Source organism: Erinaceus europaeus, chromosome 13 (assembly GCF_950295315.1).
Source record: "Erinaceus europaeus chromosome 13, mEriEur2.1, whole genome shotgun sequence".
NCBI lineage: Eukaryota > Metazoa > Chordata > Mammalia > Eulipotyphla > Erinaceidae > Erinaceus > Erinaceus europaeus.
In genome coordinates, this window is record NC_080174.1 from 81,750,318 (window position 1) to 81,773,813 (window position 23,496).

Genomic DNA, 23,496 nt, shown 5'->3' on the forward strand with positions numbered 1-23,496 from the left:
GGACTGATGTAAGGATCCCGATTCGCACCTCTGGCTCCCCATCTGCAGGGGAATCGCTTCACAGGCGGTGAAGCAGGTCTGCAGGTGTCTCTCTTTCTTTTCCCCTGTCTTCCCCTCCTCTCTCCATCCATTTCTCTCTGTCCTATCCAGTAACAACAACAATAATAGCCACAACAATAAAACAACAAAGGCAACAAAAGGGAATAAATAAATAAATATTAAAAAAAAAAAGAATTCAGCTCAGCATTTCAGCATCTCTCTTCGTCTCATCTTTTCTGTGCCTAAACTGAGTGAAAGGTGATTGATTTGACCTTTTCTTTTATCCCCACCTAGCACATTGTTGGCATTTAATGTGTGCGTTGAATGACTGGTCTGAGAAATGTTCTAACTCCAAGGGTCTGTTCTCTTGGCACAGACATGGTTTGGTTCACACCCTGAGGGAATAGACATTGGTTGTCTTTCTTTATCTGAAAAATGCTGGTTTAGTTTGCATTACATTAGTAAAAGGAAGAAGACAAAATTAAAGGCATGAAATTAAAAGTTGGATTAAAATTTATGGTTCAGATTAAATATCTTCCTTAGTGGTGTGGGAGATGGCACAGTGCATAAATCATTGGACTCTCAAGCAGGAGGTCCTGAGTTCAACCCCTAGCAGCACATGTGCCAGAATGATGAGTAATTCTTTCTCTCTCTCCTCTTATCTTTCTCATTAATAAATAAATAAAATCTCCCCCTCCCTCTTTTGCACCATAGCACTGTTCAGCTCTGACTTATGGTGGTACAGGGACTTGAACCTGGAACATCAGGCATGAGAGTCTGTTTGCATAACCATTATGCTATCTACCTTCCACCCTTAAATGGAATCTTACAAAACTCCCCCAAAAAACAAAAAACATAGACTACACCTAAACTAGTGACCTGGAAATTGTAAGCACTAAAATCCTAAGTACAACAGTTAAAAAAAAAAATTCTTCCCTAAAAGGCCTACATCCCCCCACCCCCCACTCCCACAACCAGCTGGATTCCTGGCTCTGATGCCACAGCTGGCCAGATGCCAAACATGCAAACCCGAGACAGAGTTTCAAAGAGTCTTTGCGACAAACTCCCCTCAAGGAGAATGAAAAGCAGATGCTTCCTCAAGGAAAAGAGAGCAGGAGGATGGATAGGGGGAGAGGCAGCATGGAGGGCAGTCTGGGCTGCGAGAGTGATGCTTACCCACCGTTAACCCCAACAAACTGAAGGTTCTTTTTGGTCCCATTACCTCCTGCACGGAAGCCACAGTCTTTCTTTTTCATTATGGATTTAAGGCTGGTTGACGGGGAGATCTCTAGGCAGACACAACAGCACAGGTTAGGAAGATCTGGGGGACGCCCCCCCTCCCGAATGCAGCAAACCCGGGACTCGTGTTTTGGGGACATGAGGAGCAGGGGAAATATAGGCTGAAGGTGTGTTGAGTGGTCGAAAGGCACTAGGGAGTAGATGACAGAAACCGAGTATTTTGAAGGAGTCCAGCTCTCTGGTCAATGCCCAGAGAACTACCCTAGTTTACAATGTCCCTCTATGTGTGGGGATGACAAAGGAGAGTTACCAGGGACCCTCTCAGGAGGGTCTTGGGGTGTAGATGGCACTGTTGCCGCTGTCTTCTACCTGAAAAATCTGAGGTTCAGACTTGTTCAGTGAATAGCAGAGTGAGCATGGACCTGTGACAGCAGTTACTCCCCCCTCACAGGCTGGGTGACAGGATGTGGGGCAGGAAAGGCAGGCATAAAAGAGTACGTGTCTTTTGATGTACTCCAAGGTTCAGGAGGTATTTCCCAACAGGCAAGACTAGAACCAGCACTGAACTAATGAGAAAGCAGCCAATTTGTGATCTGAAGTGGGACGCTGACTGACATGCTGTTTGCTGAGCAAAGCAGAATTAATGGTTCCACTCAGCAGAGAGGGACATATGGTCTGTTACAAGAGGAAGTGCTATCAGTCAGTCCACTGGTGACTATCAGTCTCTCTGTCCTTCTCTCTCAAATACACATGCACACACACCCACACACATACACACAGAGAGAGAGAGAGAGAGAGAGAGAGAGAGAGAGAGATCCTGTGAAGTCCTTTGGATTTCAATATAGCATTCTTCCAAAAACAGGCTAGAGAAAATTTTTCCTGCCTGAGGCTCAGACAGGATCACAGGAATGTAGGAGCCCAGGAGACAATGGGGGGTGGGGAGAGGGGCAGGGAAGGCTGAGGTTATAGAGAGTAGGCAGGGATGCCTTTCTTCACCCCAGACAATGCAAATGAGGAACAGGGATCCCCCTCTGGGTGGATGCCTTGCTCTGCTCTGCTCCAAAGTGAGGTTCAGGCTGAATTTATAGCTCCCACTTTTTTTTCCGTGGCTGGTACCTCTGTGCCTTCAGTTCTGTCTGGTGACCTTACCATCAGAGCAAGGACAAGAGTAGGGATAGAGGTACTTGAAACTTAAAAAAAAAATGTATATATTCAGTTAAATCCTTCCCCCCCCCCCCCCCCCCCCCCCGCTTGCCGTGTGAAGGAGACCCTATGCATTTACCCATAGATGGGGAGGAGGGTTCTGGAGCCTGTGCTGAATAGGCAGAGAGCAGCAGGTTGACAGAGCTCAGCAGCTGGCTCTGGATGCTGCTGAGCTTGGAGGCCGGCTGCTTGATGGCACTGGCCAGCTCAGGGTAGCCATGCTCCAGGCAGCTCCACTGCTCTTGCAGGAGCTCTTGGATCTTCTTAACATACTGCCCGATGGTGGCATCTGCGGGGGAGTTGGGAGGCCTTCCTGGGTGCTCGTTCCCTGGCATCTCTGAACTGGCATCTTCCTTCCCCACTGGGGTGTCTTTTCTGTTACTTCTCCAGGATGAACCCTCTGTTTCCTTGGTCAGACCCTCCGTTCCCAGTTGAGGGTCTCCCTCCTGCTCACAGCCCGTTTCTTCGATCCTGAGTTCAGTAGAGAGGCAGCTATAGAAAGAAGAAGGGCGGATCATCTCGGGTCCCTGTGGCAGTGGCGGCTGGAGTGGCAGGACGAGTTCCACCAGACCTTGACCCCCTTCTTTGCTACTGTCCCGCCCTCCTAGGAGACCATTTTCTTCTCCAGCTCCCCAGTTTTCAGACCCTGTGCTTCCCAGAAAGTTCACCGCAGTGCTCTTGTCACATGACTCCCTGGGCGAGGCTCCATGGTCAGGGTCCGTGTTGACCATGGTGTCAGTCTGGCCCTGAGCATCTTTGGTGTCCTGGTGGCTAACTTTTGCTGCCAGCTGAGCTATGGTGCACTCTAGTTCTTGAATCCTTTGCCCCTTGGTCTTGATTTCTTCTTCCTGCTGCTGGAGGGTAGTTTGGACCTGAGTCAGTTCCTCAGTTCTTTTGGACAACTCGCCCTCAAGATCTAAGAGCTGTTGCTTCAGGCTGGAGATGCTGCCAGGGTCCATGCTGACAAGGCCCAGACTTTCCTCCGTGACCCGGATGCCAATGCTTCTCATGTCGACATCGATAGGTGGTGGAGGAGGCAGCTCGCTGATGCTGAGCTCAATTTCTTCCAGGGGGAGCTCACTGTCAGGGATGGGTGATGGGAGAGGTGGGGGGCTTGGAGTTGGGGATCCAGAAGTGACCACTACTTCTGCATCTCTGGTCGTAAGCCCATCATTGGTCATCTCTAGAGCAAGTGCCCTCTGGGTTGATGCAGGGGGACCCAGGAGAGAGAGGTGATTGGAGACCTCCTCTTTACCCTTCAGAGGCTCAGTCCCCTCCCGGACCAGCTCTGGGAAGCCTGGCGCTATGTCTCCAAACTCTCTCACTTTCAGCTGGACGGACGCCTGTGGGGTGGAGATGTGAAAGCCTGCAAACCCTTCTGCGGGGCCAAAGGTGCCATTGCAGACAGTGTCTTGAAGCAGAGGGAGAGTGGGAGCGATGGGGGCACTGGAGCTTAAGCTGGGGTCTTCACAGGCCCTGTTTTGCAGCAGTGCGGCTGGCATGCTGGAAGCTCTCAAAAGCTGGGGGCGCCCACTCCCTGAGGCCACCTCAGCATCTTCCGAAGCAGCAGCCTCTAACTGCCTGGCAGTCTCTGCCAATAGGGCCTTCCTGTGGTAGCTCACTTCTCCCACACCGGCCAAGGCTGCCTCACCAAGTGGCAATGACTGGGTTCCCTCTGTCCTGAAGAACATCTTCCTGGGGACCACTGGGGACCATGTTTGGTGAGGGAGAGCAGCATGGGGCCGAGTCCCGCTGTCTGGAAGGCTAAAATTTCGGGGCAAGGTGCTGAATTTGGCCTGCCTGGCCCTTCTGTGAATAGGAATCCTTTTGATGGTGTTTCCCTTCTCGATGTCATCCACGTACTTGAGGAAGTCCAAGTCTAAGTGAAAGCCATACGGGGTCTCCACAGAGTAAAGATGGCTCTTGGGAGGGTCTTTCTCTTCAGCTCCCAGAGATGATTGGTCTTTGGCTGGAAGATACAATACAGATTTATTTTATTTTATTTTTATTTATTTACTTTTTTGCACTATCTATCCACTATTTGAACTATTGGCTAGCCCTCCAGAACTGTTTTTTATTTTATTTATTTTTTTTTAGTATTTACTTATTTATTGGATAGAGACAGAGAGGAGTTGAGATAGGATGGGGGTGGGGATAAAGAGGGAGGGAGAAGGGGAAACACCTGCAGCACTTATCACTACTTGTGAAGCTTCTCCTCTGCAGGTGGGGACCGGGGGCTTGAACCTAGGCCCTTGCATATGGTGATGTCTGTGCTCAACCAAGTGTGCCATCATCAGGCTCCGGGACTGCCTTATTAATGCATCCTTTGTTCCTCTGTGAGAGAGCCCCACCTGCAAGACCATCATTTTGTAGTAATGAGAATGCTTTGTATTTTCACTGTCTAGTTGGTAGCCATTGCCCACATCTGAGTGTAGACTTTTTTTTTCTTTTTCCTAGAGCACCACTCAGCTCTGGTTATCGATCCTGGGACCTCTGGATATTTTATCTTTTTAATATTTATTTTATTTATTCCCTTTTGTTGCCCTTGTTGTTTTATTGTTGTTGTTATTGATGTCGTTGTTGTTGGATAGGACAGAGAGAAATGGAGAGAGAAGAAGATAGAAAGGGGGAGAGAAGGATAGACACCTGTAGACCTGCTTCACCACCTGTGAAGCAGCCCCTCTGCAGGGTGGGGAGCTGGGCGCTCAAACCGGGATCCTTACGCTAGTCCTTGTGCTTTGTGCCATGTGCACTTAAGCCACTGCGCTGCTGCCCGACTCCCATAATACAGATTTTTCTTTTAAATGAGAAACCTGTTAATAAAAATTATAGGGCAGGGGCCAGGTGATGGAGCACATGGTTGAGTGCACATGTTACAATGCACAAGGACCCTGGTTCAAACCCCCGGCCCCTACCTGCAGAGGGGGAAAGCTTTGCAAGTGGTGAAGCAGAGCTGCAGAGATCTCTCTGTCTCCCTCTCTACCTCCCCCTTTCCTCTCAATTGCTGGCTGTCCCTATCCAATAAATAAAGATAATAATAATATATTTTTTAAAAGTTATAGGGCATGAGTCTCAATATATGTGATTCTGACTTCACTATCTCATGTGAGACTTCTAAGTTATGCAGAGATGCTCGGAGTGTTTTGAGCTGTGCTGAGAAACCATGTCACTCGATCAATGCATGCTTAACCAATGTCTGCAAGGAAACGGGTAGCAGGAACCGCTCCCAATTTGCACACAGTCCTCTCAGCTGCTACTGTGGAATCTGCCCGCAGACCAGCCGGCCAGCTGATCTTCTGGGTCTGAGTCTTATAATTGCTGAACTGAAGCAACCAGGAATTTGCCAACTCAGGGAAACTAATGAGCAATTACAAATATGGAAGATTCTGAAAGATGAGCTGCACAATTATCTCAATATCTTTTGAAAAAAATATTATATTTATTTATTTTCCTTTTTTGTTGCCCTTGTTTTTATCGTTGTTATGGTTATTATCATTGTTGTTATGGATGTTGTTGCCAGATAGGACAGAGAGAAATGGAGAGAGGAGGGGAAGACAGAGATGGGGAGAGAAAGATAGACACCTGAAGACCTGCTTCACCACCTGTGAAGCAACTTCCCTGCAGGTGGGGAGCTGGGGGCTTGAACCGGGATCCTTAGGCTGGTTCTCGAGTTTTGCGCCATGTGCGCTTAACCTGCTGCGCTACAACCCGACCCCCGTCTTTTTTTTTTTAACTTGCATTATTCAACTCACTGTTACTCAATCGAGGGGTAGCTGGAAATACCAAGGAGTTCTACCTTCCCATTATTTAAGCTTCCTCAGATAACTGAGCCTCCAGGCACATGGAGATCAGAGAGAACTACAACATGTCATCAGACATGGTCCCTTCTCTTTTCCACTAGAAAGCTGCTTAAGGCTTCACAAACTTGCATTTCATTTTCAAAAACTCAAGTCAATGCAGGGAGGTTGTGGGGATGTGGTGGAGCCTGGCAGGGCTTGACCCGAGAGGTGAGTTCATCCTGGCAATTCTCTTTCTCTATGGAGGGGTTGAACAAAAAGGGGGACTCATGAAAGTCTTCCCTCCCCCACAAAAACATCCTGCACCTTCCCAAGGGAGCCCAGCATTCCTTAAAAGACATTAAGCCTGCTCTACCCTACATTCCCTGCTACTATGGCCTATCCCTTTATTATCTACATATCAATCTTCTGCTTTTTTTTTTGCTAATCCTGCCAGTTGAATCCCTAGCAACAGTTGCTGGGGAGGTCCATACCATTCCCGGCCCCCTTTGCCTTTCTCCATCCCTTTCCTAACCATGTATGGTATTGTCAAGCCACTTCCGTTTTGTTTTGTCTTTTCCGTGTCCCAAACTGGGGGAGGGTGGGCGTGCAGACAGAGAAGCTGAAGCGGCCATTGCGGTTTGCGCCACGTGGCTTAACCAGGTGTGCTAGTGCCCGACTCTGGGGCACTGGAATGAATAAAGATTCGTATTGCTTGGCTGCCACGAGCTTAGTTCCTGGGTCATCTCTCCCTCTTGCGACACTAGCCCGACACAAAAACTCAAGTCAAGGGAGAAATGCCACATTTTTCACAGGCTGGAGAGAAGGTGATAAGGGAAAGGACCAGTTAAAATTAAAAGGAGCACTGGTACATAGCGTCTGAGAGATGTGGGGCTCAGAATTTTTTCTGAGACCACTTCGAGGAGCAAATTCTCAGACGTCACTGCTCCATGGAACTTCTTGTTCCCAACCAAGGATACTAAGAATAGTTCAGTGCTTTGACTACTTGAATGCATAGGACTTTTTTCCAAGTGGTAGTCTCTTCTTCAGGCTAAATGTTTTTTTTTTTTCCTCCAGGGTTATTGCTGGGGCTCGGTGACAGCACTAGTAATCCACCACTGTGGTAACTTCCTTCCCTCCCTCCCTTTCTCCCTCTTTCTCTTTCTTCCCTTTCCTTCCTTCCTTCCTTTCTCTCTCTTTCCTATTTTATTCAATAGTACAGAGAGAAATTGAGAGGGGGAAGGGTGACAGAGAGGGAAAGAGAAAATGGCCTGGGAGGCAGTGCAGTGGATAGAGCATTGAGCTCTCGAGTATGAGGTCCCGAGTTCAATCCCTGACAGCACATGTACCAGTTGTTTTGATCTACTGGACTCAGAGATAGTTTGTTATCAGCAGTGGATTATTCAGACAGATTTCAGACAGCATGCGAAGGCATGAAGGTGTGATTTCCACAGTACTTTAGGGCACTGTAAGTTACCAGAATTTAAGGTGTGGTAGAGAAGGACATGGAGGACAAAAGATAGAAATGGAGGGGCCAGGTGGTGGCTCACCTGGTTGAGAGCACACATTACAGTGTACAAGGATCCAGGTTCAAGCCCCTGGTTCCCACCTGCAGGGGGAAAGCTTGACAAATGGTGAAGTAGGGCTGCAGGTGTCTCTCTGTCTCTCTCCCTTTCTATCTCCCCTCCCCTCTTAACTTCTCTCTGTCTCCACCCAATAATAAATAAATAAATAAATAAATAAATAAATAAATAGTGGTCTGGGAGGTGGTGCAGTGGACAAAGCACTGGATTCTCAACCATAAGGTCCTGAGTTCAATCCCTGGCAGCACACGTACCAGAATGATGTCTGGTTCTCTCTCTCTCCTGTCTTTCTCATGAATAAATAAATAAATAAATAAATTCTTGGAAGAACAAACAAATAAATATATTCCTTAAAAGACAGAATCAGAGTGGTCCAGGAGGTGGTGCAATGATAAAGCAATGGACTCTCAAGCACGAGGTCTTGAGTTCAATCCCCAGCAGCATACATACCAGAGTGATGTCTGGTTCTCTCTCTCTCTCTCTCTTTCCTCTCTCCTCCTATCTTTCTCATAAATAAAAATAAAATCTTAAAAAAAAAAGACAGAATTGGAAAGGTCAGGGGGCCTTAGTGGTGGTTCACCTGGTTGAGTATATATGCTACAATGCATAAGGACCCAGGTTCAAGCCCCCCACTCTCACCTGCAGGGGGAAGTTTCACGAGCGGTGAAACAGTGTTGTACTTGTCTCTCTGTCTCTCTCCCTCTCTGTCTCCCCTTACCCCTGGATGTCTCTATCCAAGACATAAATTAAGACAACACAATAACAAATAAATAAATAAATAAATAAAGAGGATGACTTATCATTAAAAAGAAAAATTGTCAGCAAAAGCAAGATGGCAGAAGTATCAATAGTTGTATATAAAGTATCGAGCTTTTACTTCACTAAGTAGCATGAGCCCTTATGTCTAAACGCTTTCCACAACTGAATGATTTGGTCAAACGTGGCTTCACAAACAGTATTTTTGTAGATGTTTACAAGAAGGGCAAAGCAGATGTGGAAAGGGCAGTTGGAATACTGTCGATATAGTCCAGGTGAAAGAAACTAAAGGTAGAGGCCAGGTGGTGGCGCACCTGGTTGAGCGCACATGTTACAGTATGCAAGGACCCAGGTTCAAGCCCCTCGTCCCCACATGCAGGGGAGAAGCTTCACGAGTGGTGAAGCAGGGCTGCAGGTGTCTCTCTGTCTCTCTCCCTCTCTATTACTCCCTTCCCTCTCAATTTCTGGCGGTCTCTATCCAATAAATAAGGAAGGAAGGAAGGAAGGAAGGAAGGAAGGAAGGAAGGAAGGAAGGAAGGAAGGGGCTGCAATACTAAGCGGAACCACAGGGTCTGTGGGTACTCACATCCCGACCTCAGCAGGAAACAGAAAGAGGCCTTGGTTGGGGAGATGAGAAACTGCCCCCAGGTGCTAGCAATTGTGCTGTAAACCAGCTACCTCCCAATAAAATAAAATAAAATAAAATAAAATAAAATAAAATAAAATAAAATAAGTGAGGAAGGGAGAAAGAAGAGAAAAGGCATTGGTTCCAATCCACAGTATCTTGTACCCAGGCTGAGATGTGAACCCTTGTCCAGCACCTACAAGCTCCAAATAAGGTCCCACCCACTTGCATGATTTTTATTTTTATTATTTTATTTTATTTTCTGGTGAGATAAAGTTTATTGGGAGATTAATGTTTTATAGTCGACAGTAAACACAACAGTTTGCACATGCATAACATGTCTCAGTTTTCCACACAACAATACACCCCCCACTAGGTCCTCTGCCATCCTTTTCCAGGGTTTATACTCTCCTCCCTATTGAATGATTTTTAATGAGATGCTGGCGAATGAATTCAGGGCCTTGAACTTGTGCCACTGGTAAGATACCTCAGTCTGCTGTTCCAGTTGTGTATATATATGTATATATTTGTCTCCAGAGTTATCACTGGGGTTCAGTGCCTACATTACAAATCCACCGCTCCAGGAGGCTGTTTTTTCTCTTTCGTTGCCCTTGTTTATTGTTGTTGTTTTTATTGCTGTCATTGTTGTTGGATAGGACAGAGAGAAATCAAGAGAGGCGGGAAAGACAGAGAGGGGGAGAGAAAGATAGACACCTGCAGGCCTGCTTCACCACTTGTAAAGCGACTCCCCTGCAGGTGGGGAGCCGGGGGCTCAAACTGGGATCCTTACACCGGACCTTGAACTGCTCCCCCCCCTTTTTTTTTTCTATTTTATTATTTTATTTTATTTTTTAACCAGAGCACTGATCAGCTCTGGCTTATTGTGGAGTGGGGGGATTGAACCTAGGATCTCAGGGCTTCAGGCGTGAGTCTCCCTGCACAACCATTATACTATCTTCCTGCCTTCTGTTGTATGTTTTGTGTGTGTGTGTGTGTGTGTGTGTGTGTGTGTGTGTGTGTGTGTGTGTGACAGAGAGAGAAAGGAGGGGGTGGGGGAGGAGGAGGAGAAGGAGGGGGGAGACAGAAGTAGCAAAGTACCACCCATACTACATGGAGTCCCACCTGTCTCTGTCCTTGATGCCATTATGTGGTGGTACTGGGGTTAAACCCAAAACCTCACACAAGGAAGACATGCCCTCTACCCAGTGAGCCATGGCTCTGGTCCCTAACTCACACACATTTTCCCCATCTGCTGTCCTCTAATGAGACACACTGGAATTTTGGTAAATAAGAGAGTAACTATTCTCTCTCTCTCTCCTCTCTCTCTCTCTCTCTACTACAGCACTGCTCAGCTCTGGCTTATGGTGGTGCAGGAGACTGACCCTGGGACTTCAGAGCCTCAGGCATGAGCATTTCTTTACATAACCATTATGCTATCTACTCCGCCTCCTATTCTCTGTTAGTTTTCCAGGATTCACTTAGGGATAACTCAAAGACATACTGGCCACTCACCAACTCCTGCATTACAGAGACAGACAAGATTTGAGAGAATTAACTTTGTCTAAAGGTAAGTACAGAGTGACCCAGAAGGCAAAGGATTCTTCTAAAGGAGAGGTTGTATTATTTATTTGCTTATTGCCTCAATTCTGTAGAAATGTGATGATTTATCCAGCAGCCTCTGGGAGCAAATCCAGAAATACAAATACAATAATAGCATCAAAATAAAAAAGAAGACTCAAAAAAAAAAAAGGTGGGGAGGGGGAGTCAAAAGGAATCTGCAAGACTGAACAGCTACCCAGGATGCTATGCTCGGTTTAATGGACGCTCTCCTAATCCACTGCAGTGAGAACGTACAACACACAACACACACACGCACACACACACACTGATCCATTGTGCTGCCCTGTCTGCCCTGATTGGCCCGATGACTGATGCCCACGTGAGCTGATTCTGTTCATTTTATGTGGTGACAGGTATGCGGAGACTCTAAATTTTTTGGGCACTGAGCCAGGGCAAAAATTAATGTAGGAAGCTTGTCTCTGCTCAAAGTGAACTTCAGATCAGGAAACACACACACACCCCAGATGGGGATCCTGACTCTTGTCACTTCCTGTGTGACTCTGGGAATATCACTAAATTTTCTATGCTGTGACTTTTTCTATGAGACAAAGACAGTATTTATGCCTGAGGTACAGAGCTGCATACATGCATTATTACAGAAGAGATTGTGGTGCAAGGGCTCAGCCAAGGGGCTGAAAGGCAAGGATGGGTGGGTTCTGAAGGAGAAGTAACTGTGGACATTGACTATGTTAGAACTAATGCCTCTGCAGATTTAAGAAAGCAATTCAGAAGAAAACGGAAAGCTAGTCAGGGAAGAAGAAAAAAAGTGAGATCTCTGAGTTAGGAGTGGTGGATGGCGCACCTGGTGGAGCACATACCATGTGCAAGGACCTGGGTTCAAGTCCCCAGTACTCACTTGCAGTGGGGAAGCTTCAAAGCAGTGAAGAAGGGTTACATGTGTTTCTCTCTCTACCTCCCCCATCTCTCTCAATTTCTCTGTTTCTGTCTTAAATGATACACACACACACACACACACACACACACACACACACACACACACACACACACACACACACGTCCATCCTCTGAGGCTCAGAGCTATCTAGCTATTCCCTGCAGGGTCTTGCTCTAATAGCACATCAGTTCACTTTGAAAGGACCTACAGAGTCCAGTCACGAGCCTCAGGGCTACACACAGACATCAGAAATGGGAGGACAGGGGGCAAAGGAGGGGAGGAGACACTACAGAAGTAGGTGAACAAACCAATCAGAGGCATTTATAGTGAGAGGGGAAAGAAGTTCAAAAGCTTAGGCCCCGGGAGTCGGGAGTCAGGCGGTGGCGCAGCTGGTTAAACACACACATGGCGCAAAGCACAAGGACCGACATAAGGGCCCCAGTTCGAGCCCCCAGCTCCCCACCTGCAGGGGAGTTGCTTCACAGGCGGTGAAGCAGGTCTGCAGGTGTCTGTCTTTCTCTCCCCCTCTCTGTCTTCCCCTCCTCTCTCCATTTCTCTCTGTCCTATCCAACAACGACATCAATAACAACAACAATAACTACAACAATAAAACAACAAGGGCAACAAAAGGGAATAAATAAATAAATAAATATTTTTTAAAAACTTAGGCCCCATTTCAGAAATGAGGGAAACAGAAACTACAGAGAAAGTGACCAAAAATAAAATGGAAAGAAGGGAAGTTAAGTGAGTCCCTTTAAAAAGCCCAGGTAGTGAGGTCAAGAACGGAAGTTTTCTTTTCTTTTTCCCTCTCTCCCTCCCTCCCTCCCTCCTTCCCTCCCTTCTTTCTCTCCTCCCTTTTTGTCATTACTGGGGTGTTACCATTCCAAGTCCACTTTTCCCAGACAAAGACAGAGATAGAGCTAGAGAGACAACACAGTGCCAGAGCTTCCCTCAGACCAGAGGGGGCTGGGCTTGAACCTGGGTTGTGCACAGGACAAAGCAAGTGTGTTTATCCAAGTGAGAGGGGGAGAGAAAGACAGACACCTGCAGACCTGCTTTTGCTCCCTCTGCATTTCTTTTGCAAAACGTGTGCCTGGAGGGAGGGGTGCCTTTTTTGGAGCTAGTTGTGGGTCATCACATATAAAGCCACAGAGCCGAGGATGCTGAGCAGAGACAAAGGAGGCAGGCAGATGACAGGTCCCTGGGGCACAGAGGGGATTAACTGGTGTTCTGTGGGACCAAGTCCAGGGATGCACTGAAAAGGCGGCCTTCTAGGGAGACAGCCAGACTCTTACATTAGATGGTAATTACATTTGGAAAAACAAAAGAGCCAGGGCTGGAGCTTATATCTGCTCCCTAAGCCCTACACCAGGGAAAAGCTACGTGATTCAAGGGGGATTACAGGGCCGCCCATATCCTAACATTTGGTGATCTGGAACAAGCGGCTCATTAGCAACCAGGGCGCCAGGAGTCTAGTCTATGTCCTTCGGCAAGTTTCCTAGCAAGAGGAAGAGGATAACATTCACGAGACCTTTGCTCTGCCGGGGAGTTATCGCACGATGACTTCACATGCATGGTCTCATTTAAGCTATTTATTCATTTAGTAATGAGAGTGAGGGAGAGACACATATGCGGAGAACCAGAGCACTACTCTGACATAGGTAATGCTGGGAATCAAACCTCCTGCTTGCCAGTTCACTGTTCTAGTCATTGATCTACTTCCCAGGCCACTGATTTAGTCCTTTATCTGTTTATAAATACAGTGTGGTAGACTGTTAGCAAAAATCACTACAATTATACCCCACCCAAATTTGGGTCCTTCCTCCAACATCTATGCTCGATGTGACCTTTGACTTTGTTTGGCCATGACGGCAAATGGGATGTTTGCAGAGACAACTGTTTGCATGTTGAGGTGTGTCTGTGTGCCCCAGCTATGCTGAGAACCTCGCTGCTCTCGTGTGAACAAATCATCCAGCTAGCCCGAAGGATGACAGGATACACATGGTCAAATCACCATCAATGCCCCAGGTCACATGGAATCAAACCACCAGGCATGTGAAGGTAGCTATTCTAGACTATATGGGTCATTCATAGGCCTGGTTAGACCAGAATACTAGCTCAGTCAACCCATAGAACTTTTTCTTGGATGGGCTTGAAGAAATCATGGTAAGTGAGATCTGTCAGAAGCAGAAGGATGAATATGGGATGATCTCACTCACAGGCAGAAGCTGAAAAACAAGATCAGAAGAGAAAACACAAAGCAGAACTTGGACTGGAGTGGGTGTGTTGCAGCAAAGTCAAAGACTCTGGGGTGGGAGGGGGAAGGGTTCAGGTCCTGGAACAGGATGGCAGAGGAGGACCTAGTGGGGGTTGTGTTGTTATGTGGAAGACTGGGAAACGTTATGCACGTGCAAACTATTGTATTTACGGTCGAATATAAAACATTAATCCCCTAATAAAGAAAAAAATTATTAAAAAAAATTCTTGTCCAAACTCTAGGTCTGTTTATAAAGTGGGATGAATGTGAGCCAGGTTGAGATAGGATTATATTGAACTGGAACCTAATTGGGGAGGATTTCGGGAAAGCTAGGAAGTCATATCTGGAATGGGGGCATTGAACGTATTGAATTGAGACTTTTAAAAGTATTTAGACTTGTTTCTGCCATTACTAGTAAGTAGTATTACTCTGAGAAGGTCACTTCACCTCTCAGGAGAACATGGTTATTGTAACTGAAATGTACTGGTCTAGGTAATGGCTGTGGCCAAGAAACTCACAGGAGCAACTATATAGAAAATAAATGGTTGGGGTTCGGGCAGTAGCACAGCGGGTTAAGCGCACACGACGCAAAGCTCAAGGACTGGCACAAGGATCCTGGTTCGAGCCCCCAGCTCCCCACCTGCAGGGGAGTTGCTTCACAGGCGGTGAAGCAGGTCTGCAGGTGTCTATCTTTCTCTCCCCCCTCTGTCTTCCCCATCCTCTCTCCATTTCTCTCTGTCCTATCCAATAACAATAATAGCAAAGGCAACAAAATGGGAAAAATGGCCTCCAGGAGCAGTGGATTTGTAGTGCAGACACCAGTCACTAGTGATAACCCTGGAGGTAAAAAAAGAAAAAAAGAGAAAAAAAAGGGTTTATTGACTTGAAAAAAAAACCTCTAAAAATATTTGTTTTTCTTTCTTTCCTTTTATTTATGACAGATATATGACAGGGAGAAATTAAGAGAGGAGAGGGGGACACAGGAAGGAGAGAGAAAAAGAAACAACAGTGCCGCTCCACTGCTCGCAAAGTTTCCTACCCTGCCCCTGCAGGTGGGGACTGGGGGCTTGAACCCAGGTCCTTGCATATGGTAACGTGCGTGTTCAACCAGTTGTACCACCACCCAGCCCCTAGTGTCTTTCACTTTTAAGTCAATAAATGCTGGAGTGGTTTGTTACACAGGAGAGCTGACATAAAAGAAGATGGTGGCTCAGCAAAGTTCAAGGACATGAGAGTCACACAGATGTAAGAGTGGAAGCTCTCTGTTTATCTGGTGTCTCTTTACTAGACCTTGGCTTCCTCACCTCTAAAGTGAGGGCTGCGAGTGACAGCATCCTGACCCCTTCTTTTTTTCTGCCTCCAGGGTAATCGCTGGTGCTCGGTGCCTACGCAACGAATCCACTGCTCCTGGAGGCCATTTTCCCCATTTTGTTGTCCTTGCTATTATTGTTATAGGATAGGACAGAGAGAAATTGAGAAAGGAGGGGAAGAGAGAGAGGGAGAGAGAAAGATAAGACACCTGCAGACCTGCTACACCACTTGTGAAGCAACCCCTCTGCAGGTGGGGAGCTAGGGGTTCAAACTCATATCTTTGTGCTGGTCACTGCACTTCTTGCCACGTGCGCTTAACCTGCTGTGCTACCATCAGTCCCCTTGACCCTTTCTTGAGAAGAGAAAATACTCTACAGCAAGGAAGATTGTTCAGTAGGAAGTGGTTCCTTTGTATGTTTGAAGCTGAGGGTTTGAGTCCCAGCATGATAAAACTGCTTACTCTTTCCCTCCCCCTCATAAAAATAGCAGCTGAGGAGGTAACACAATGGCTAAAATACTGGACTCTTAAGCATAAGGTCCTGAATTTGATTTCCAGTATTGCATAGGCCAGAGTGATTCTTTGGCTCTTTTTCCCCCCCTCATCAATAAATAAAGCTTCAAAAACAAAAACCAAACAAACAAATAAACAAAAACAGGGGGCTGAGCAGTAGCGCAGGGGTTAAGCGCGCATGGCGCAAAGCACAAGGATCCCAGTTCAAGCCCCCTGCTTCCCACCTGCAGGGGGGTCGCTTCACGAGTGGTAAAGCAGGTCTGCAGGTGTCTTTCTCTCCTCCTCTCTTGATTTCTCTCTGTCCTATCTTACAATGACAATAGCTATAACAATAACAACCACAACAAGGACAACAAAATGGGAAAAATGGACTCCAAGAGCAGTGGATTCGTAGTGCCAGTGATAAACCCTGGAAGCCAAAACAAAAACTAAAGATTCCCTGAAAATCGTACCAGCCTGATAGAAACATTCTGCAAGACGTGGTTTGTTTCCTTAGTACCACCTGTTGGAGACTGTCTAGGCTATTTCTCAAAAATATTTTTATTTTTATTGGAACCGGGTGGTGTTGTACCTAGTTGAGCGCACTTGTTACAGTGGACTAGGACCCAGGTTCAAGTCCCCGGTCTCCACCTGCAGGGGGAAAGCTTCACGAGTGGTGAAGCAGGGCTACAGGTCTCTGTCTCTCTCCCTCTCAATCACCCCCTTTCCTCTCACTTTCTGGCTGTCTCTAACCAATAAATAAAGATAATAAAAAATTGTAAAGTGTATTTTTTATTTTTTATTTGTTTATTGTTGGATAGAGGTAGAAATTGAGAGGGGTGGGAGAGACAGAAAGGGAGGGAGACCAAAGGACACCTGCAGCCCTGCTTCACCACTCGTGAAGCTTTCCCCCTGCAGGTGGGGAACACAGGCTTGAACCCGGGTCCCTGTGCACTGTACAGTGTGCACCTAACCAGGTAGCCCCTACTCTAGGCTACTTCCAGGATTCACGCTGACAGCAATTCCAACCCCAGTTCTCATCAGACCACGGAAAACAAAGCAGCCACCTACCATCTGTCTTCTCCATCTTAGGGAATGCTGACCGTCAACCTCGGGTTCTCTTCATCCAACAAGTCTGCCAAGTTCTTCAGGAAGTTCTGAAAAAAAGAAGAAAGAAGTATGGGGGGTGGGGGTCTCGTTAGAAAAATGTGCAGAGGTCATAGCACCAAAGGAAGTAACCCTCCTGGAACTCTAGTGGCGCAATCGGTTAGCGCACAGTGCTTATACAGGAAGTAACCTCCACCATGGTCTTTCTCCAAGGGGCATCTGCCTACTTGTTCATAGCTGTCCAAGAGAGATGGAATGCCCTTTTTTTTTAAAAAAAAAAAAAAAAATCACCAAGGCTTTATCACTCTGGGCTGACTTTTATTTATTTTTTTTTTTGGAAAGACAGAGAGACACACATGGAGAGATGAGAAAACACCATAGCATCAAAGGTTCCCACACTGCACTACAGCGAGGCTTGAACTCACAACCTGGCAAAGCAAGTGTCCTAGCTAGGTGAGATGTTCTGCTGAGCCACCTGTATATATCCTTTTAATAATATTTATTTATTTATTTTTGAGAGGAATAGGAGGATAGAGAGAAAAGAATAAGACAACATTCTGGTACATGTGCTGCCGGGAATCAAACTCAGGACCTCATACTTGAGAGTCCAGTGCTTTAACCACTGCACCACCTCCCAGGCTACCCTGTATTTTTTTTTTTAATATTTATTTATTTATTTCCTTTCATTGCCCTTGTTCTTTTATGGTTGTAGTTATTATTGTTGTTGTTGTTGATGTCATCGTCGTTGGATAGGACAGAGAAATGGAGAGAGGAGGGGAAGACAGAGAGGGGGAGAGAAAGATAGACACCTACAGACCTGCTTCACTGCCTGTGAAGCGACTCCCCTGCAGGTGGGGAGTTGGGGGCTCGAACTGGAATCCTTACGCCGGTCCTTGCACTTAACCCGCTGTGCTACTGCCTGACTCCCCCATATGTATTTTAATGTCCGTTTTCTAGTGTGCTTTTTTTTTTTACTTTTTTTTTATTGGGGAATTAAGATTCTACATTCAACAGTAAGTACAATAGTTTGTACATGCATTGTTATGTTACATCCCCAGTTTCCCATATAACAATACAACCCCCACTAGGTCCTCTGAATCCTTCCTGGACTTGTATTCTCCCCACCCACCCACCCCAGAGTCTTTTACTTTGGTGTGATACACCAATTCCATTTCAAGTTCTACTTCTGTTTTCTTTTCTGATCTTGTTTTTCAACTTCTGCCTGGGAGCGAGATCATCCCATATTCATCCTTCTGTTTCTGACTTATTTCACTCAACACGATTTTTTCAAGGTCCATCCAAGATCGGCTGAAAACAGTGAAGTCACTATTTTTTACAGCTGAGTAGTATTCCATTGTGTATATATACCACAACTTGCTCAGCCATTCATCTGTTGTTGGACACCTGGGTTGCTTCCAGGTTTTGGCTATTACAAATTGTGCTGCCAAGAACATATGTGTACACAGATCTTTTTGGATGGATGTGTTGGGTTCCTTAGGATATATCCCCAGGAGAGGAATTGCAGGGTCATAAGGTAGGTCCATTTCTAGACTTCTGAGAGTTCTCCAGACTGTTCTCCACAGAGGTTGGACCAACTGACATTCCCACCAGCAGTGTAGGAGGGTTCCTTTGACCCCACACCCTCTCCAGCATTTGCTGCTGTTACCTTTTCTGATGTCATCATTCTCACATGAGTGAAGTGGTATCTCGTTGTTGTCTTTATTTGCATTTCTCTGACAATCAGAGACTTGGAGCATTTTTTCATGTGTTTCTCGGCCTTTTGGATCTCTTCTGTGGTGAATATTCTGTCCATGTCCTCCCCCCATTTTTGGATGGGGTTATTTGTTGTCTTTTTGTTGAGTCTGGCAAGCTCTTTATATATGTTGGTTATTAAATAGTGTTTTTTTTTTTCATGGACTGTTACCAGTGATTCACACCAAAGGAAGCATTTGACCCATTCCCTGTCCTTTGGTTGGTGAGGAAACTGTGGCTCAGAAGTTAATTGCTCTGTGTAAGACCTTTCAGGTATTAGTGATGGGGCTGGAACCAGAAAACCAGGCTGATACTCTTTCTATAATAGCAAAAGATGAAATCAACTCAGCTTCTCCCAGTAAAAAAAATTTATAATCCATTCTCTGAAAAACCTGGAATCAGAAGGGAAAGGCACTGGTGCGTCTGGGAGAGCGTACAGGTTACTATACACAAAGAACCAGGCTCAAGCTTCACGAGTAGTGAATCGTGTCTCTCTTTCTCTTTCTCTCCCTGTCAATTTTTCTCCTCCCTCTCAATTTTTTTCTCTCTTTATTTTTTTTTTAATTTTTTGTTGTTGGTTTAGTTATTATTGCTGTTGTTATCGATGTCGTCATTGTTGGATAGGACATAGATAAATGAAGAGAGAAGGGGAAAACAGAGAGGGAGAGAGAAGGATAGACACCTGCAGACCTGCTTCACCACCTGTGAAGCGACTCCCCTGCAAGTGGGCAGCCGAGGGCTTGAACTAGGATCTTTACCAGTCCTTGCGCTTTGTGCCACCTGTGCTTAACCAGCTGTGCTACCGCCCGACTCCATTTTTTTTTTTTAATTTTTTTATAGAAAGGAAACACTGAGGAGAACAGTCTGGAGAACTTTCAGAAGTCTAGAAATGGACCTACCCTATGATCCTGCAATTCCTCTCCTGGAGATATATCCTAAGGAACCCAACACATCCATCCAAAAAGATCTGTGTACACATATGTTCTTGGCAGCACAATTTGTAATAGCCAAAACCTGGAAGCAACCCAGGTGTCCAACAACAGATGAATGGCTGAGCAAGTTGTGGTATATATACACAATGAAATACTACTCAGCTGGGAGTTGGGCTGTAGCGCAGCGGGTTAAGCGCAGGTGGCGCAAAGCACAAGGACCGGCATAAGGATCCCGGTTCGAACCCCGGCTCCCCACCTGCAGGGGAGTCCCTTCACAGGCGGTGAAGCAGGTCTGCAGGTGTCTATCTTTCTCTCCTCCTCTCTGTCTTCCCCTCCCCTCTCCATTTCTTTCTGTCCTATCCAACAACAACAATAACTACAACAATAAAACAACAAGGGCAACAAAAGGGAATAAATAAATAAATAAATAAATAATAAATAAAATACTACTCAGCTATAAAAAAAAAGGTGACTTCACCATTTTCAGCCGATCTTGGATGGACCTTGAAAAATTCATGTTGGGAGTCAGGCGTTAGCGCAGAGGATTATGCGTACACATGGCGCAAAGCGCAAGGACCAGTATAAGGATACCGGTTCGAACCCCCGGCTCCCCACCTACAGGGGAGTGGCTTCACAGGTGGTGAAGCAGGTCTGCAGGTGTCTGTCTTGCTCTACTCCTCTCTGTCTTCCCCTCCTCTCTTCATTTCTCTCTGTCCTATCCAACAATGACAACATTAGCAGCAATAACTACAACAAAACAACAAGGGCAACAAAAGGGAAAATAAATAATAATAAAAATTTAAAAAAAAGAAAAATTCATGTTAAGTGAAATAAGTCAGAAACAGAAGGATGAATATGGGATAATCTCACTCTCAGGCAGAAGTTGAAAAACAAGATCAGAAGAGAAAACACACATAGAACCTGAACTGGAATTGGCATATTGCACCAATGTAAAAGACTCTGGGGTTTGTGGGGGTGAGGGGGTTTGAATACAGGTCCAAAAAGGATGATAAAGGACCTAGTGGGAGTTGTATTGCTATATGGAAAACTGGCAGATGTTATGCATGTAGAAACTATTGTATTTACTGTCAAATGTAAAACATTAATTCCCCAATAAAGAAATTAAAAAAAAAAAAAAAAAAAGAAACACTGACAAAAAACATAGGATAAGAGGGGTACAACTTTCCACAATTCCCACCACCAGAACTCCGTATCCCATCCCCTCCTCTGATAGCTTTCCTATTGTTTAGCCCTCTGGGAGTATGGACCCAGGGTCATTATGAGGTGCAGAAGGTGGAAGGTCTGGCTTCTGTAGTTGCTTCCCTGCTAAACATGGGTGTTGGCAGGTCGATCCATACTCCCAGCCTGTCTCTCTCTTTCCTAGTGGGACAGGGCTCTGGGGAAGTGGGACTCCAGGACATATTGGTGCGGTCGTCTGCCCAGGGAAGTCCTGTTGGCATCATGCTAACATCTGGAACCTGGTGGCTGAAAAAAGAGTTAACAAATAGAGCCAAACAAATTGTTGACTAATCATGAACCTGAAGGCTGGAATAGTTCAGAGTTGGGGGGGGTGTCTCCATTTTGTAGATAGCTAGTAGGCATATTTTAGTTATATTCCAAAGAGCCCATGACTACACTAGCTTTTTTTTTTTTTCTGAGCCTGATATCTGATATGCAAGTGGATCCAAGTTATTGTCTGAAGAGATGGTGTCATGGCTGGAAAAAGGAACAGAAAGCTGGATCAGGGAAGACAGTAGCTCCCACATATGGGAAAGATGTATAAATATCATTGACTGTGGGGCAGGGTGGCACACCTGGTTGAGCGCACATGTTACATACAGTGCACAAGGACCCAGGTCCGAGCCCCTGGTCCCCACCTGCAGGGGGAAAGCTTCATGAGTGGTGAAGCAGGGCTGCAGGTGTCTCTCTGTCTCTCTCCCTATCTTCTCCTCCCCTCTCAATTTCTGGCTGTCTCTATCCAATAAATAAATAAAGATAATATAAAAAAATCATTGACTGTAATATATATTTTTTAATCTGGGGTCAGAATACCTGTAAATGATCTTGACATTCCTATCCAATAGAAAGATAATCGCAAGTATTGACAGGGAATGGATATTAATTTATCAAGAGCAGGGGAAAATAGCATAATGGTTATGCAAAGAGACTCTCATGTCTGAGGCTCTGAAGTCCCAGGTTCAATTCCCAGTGCCACCATAAGCCAGAGCTGAGCAGTGCTCTGGTAAAAGAAAAACAAAAAAAAAGAAAGAAAGAAAGAGAGAGAGAGAGAGAGAGAGAGAGAAAGGAAGAGTAGAAAAGAAAAGAAAGAAATTATGATGAATTTATACTTACTTCCTTCAGTCCTCTGCAGGCAGAGCTCTGTGAAGATTGAACATGGGACTTTGGAGCTTCAGGCATCAGAATCTGTTTGCATAACCACTATGCTATCTCACCCACCTGAGGTAATTGCTAGCCAAGGGCAGGACAAAGGGAGGTGAGTGTGGAAGACATCAGTACCGATTCAAGCAGAATACTGCTCTGACTCTGAATTAGGATGACTTGAGGTTTGATCATGAATTCTTCCCAAAGTTTAAATCTGTAGTGAATAGTTAACCACATACATGACGTGGTGTGTGAATGAAAAAGCATGGTAAGAATGAAACGTGTGTACACGCGTGATAAGAAGCACCATATGTTTAGACGCTTAGTTTAGATGCTTATGTCAACCCAAACCTGACTGGCTAATGATGAAGTAACCTAAACACCAGATAGCAAGCTAGTATAAATGGAGGAACAATATCCAGTCAACCGAAGCGCGACCAATGACGAACGGAACAGAGGACCTCAGTCAACGGAGAGGATGTCGAGTCGCTTCCCAGCTATCCAGAGACCCTCGTTCACTCCATCGCACCAGCAGATCGACGGCCAGATCGGGCGACACAGCAACTGGTGACCACGTCATGAGCCTTATCTGTGCAGACTTTAAAAGTAAGAAGAGGTATCGGGTTGACTGTGTGTGTGTGTGTGTGTGTGTGTGTGTGTGTGTGTGTGTGTGTGTGTGTGTGTGTGTGTGTGAGAGAGAGAGAGAGAGAGAGAGAGAGAGACTCTTCTATGGCATGGTAATATGTATAGAATAAATCATACTTGAACCCCAACACGCTCTCCGAGTGAGCCCTTCACTTAGGCTGCTCGCGACAAAATCCATTCTCAGGTCTCTTTCTTAGGATAGTAAACAACCTGGCTCCTGTGCCCATGACAACAAATGACCCAGGAAGCTGACTTCTTATGACTGTAACGGCGCATGTACCAGAATAGTGAGTTTTCTGGGAAGTCTTCTCAGTGGAAGCAGAGTTGTTCCGGGAATTCCAATGCGCTTGACAATGAACTCCAAAGCCCCAAAGCTGGACCAGCGATGAGGGAAAAGGTTGCAGCATAATGAGTGAAAGAGGATTGGATGATGGGTCAGACCACCTCCCCAACACAGGGTGAAAACCAGGGGAAGAAAAAACAAACTGGAGAAGATCGCTAGGATGTATCAAACCTGCCAAAGAAGTCAAAAGTGGGGACCGGGTGGTGGCGTACCTGGTTGAGTGCACATGTTACAACGCGCAAGGGCCCAGGTTTGAGCCCCCAGTTCACAAGTGGTGAAGCAGTGCTGCAGGTGTCTCTCTTTCTCTGACCCTCTCTATCTCCCCCTTCCCTCTCGATTTCTGTCTCTATCCAATCAATCAATCAAATAATAATAATAAAGTCAAAAGTATCCAACAGAAAGAAAGGTCCATGCAACCTTTCTGTCACTGTCATCAATCTGCCCCCTGTTCTTTTTGGTTATTTGTCCTTTTGGGGTTATTGCTGGGGCTCTGTGCCAGCACTACAAATCCACTGCTCCTGGTGGCCTTTTTTTTTTTTTT

General features: G+C 45.9%; 1 protein-coding gene across 2 annotated transcripts in view; it reads right to left on the reverse strand.

The window, feature by feature from the left end:
- KANK4 (KN motif and ankyrin repeat domains 4) overlaps nucleotides 1-23,496 on the reverse strand; it is a 103,629-nt gene that overhangs the window by 32,646 nt on the left and 47,487 nt on the right. For both annotated transcript variants that reach the window (XM_060206316.1, XM_060206317.1), the window contains exons 2-4: nucleotides 16,866-16,951; nucleotides 2,561-4,450; nucleotides 1,216-1,327 (exon numbers count right to left, since the gene is read on the reverse strand). In XM_060206316.1, coding sequence (XP_060062299.1) covers nucleotides 1,216-1,327; nucleotides 2,561-4,450; nucleotides 16,866-16,881 — 2,018 coding nt within the window. In that variant the 5' untranslated portion in view covers nucleotides 16,882-16,951. The remainder of the gene's footprint in view (nucleotides 1-1,215; nucleotides 1,328-2,560; nucleotides 4,451-16,865; nucleotides 16,952-23,496) is intronic.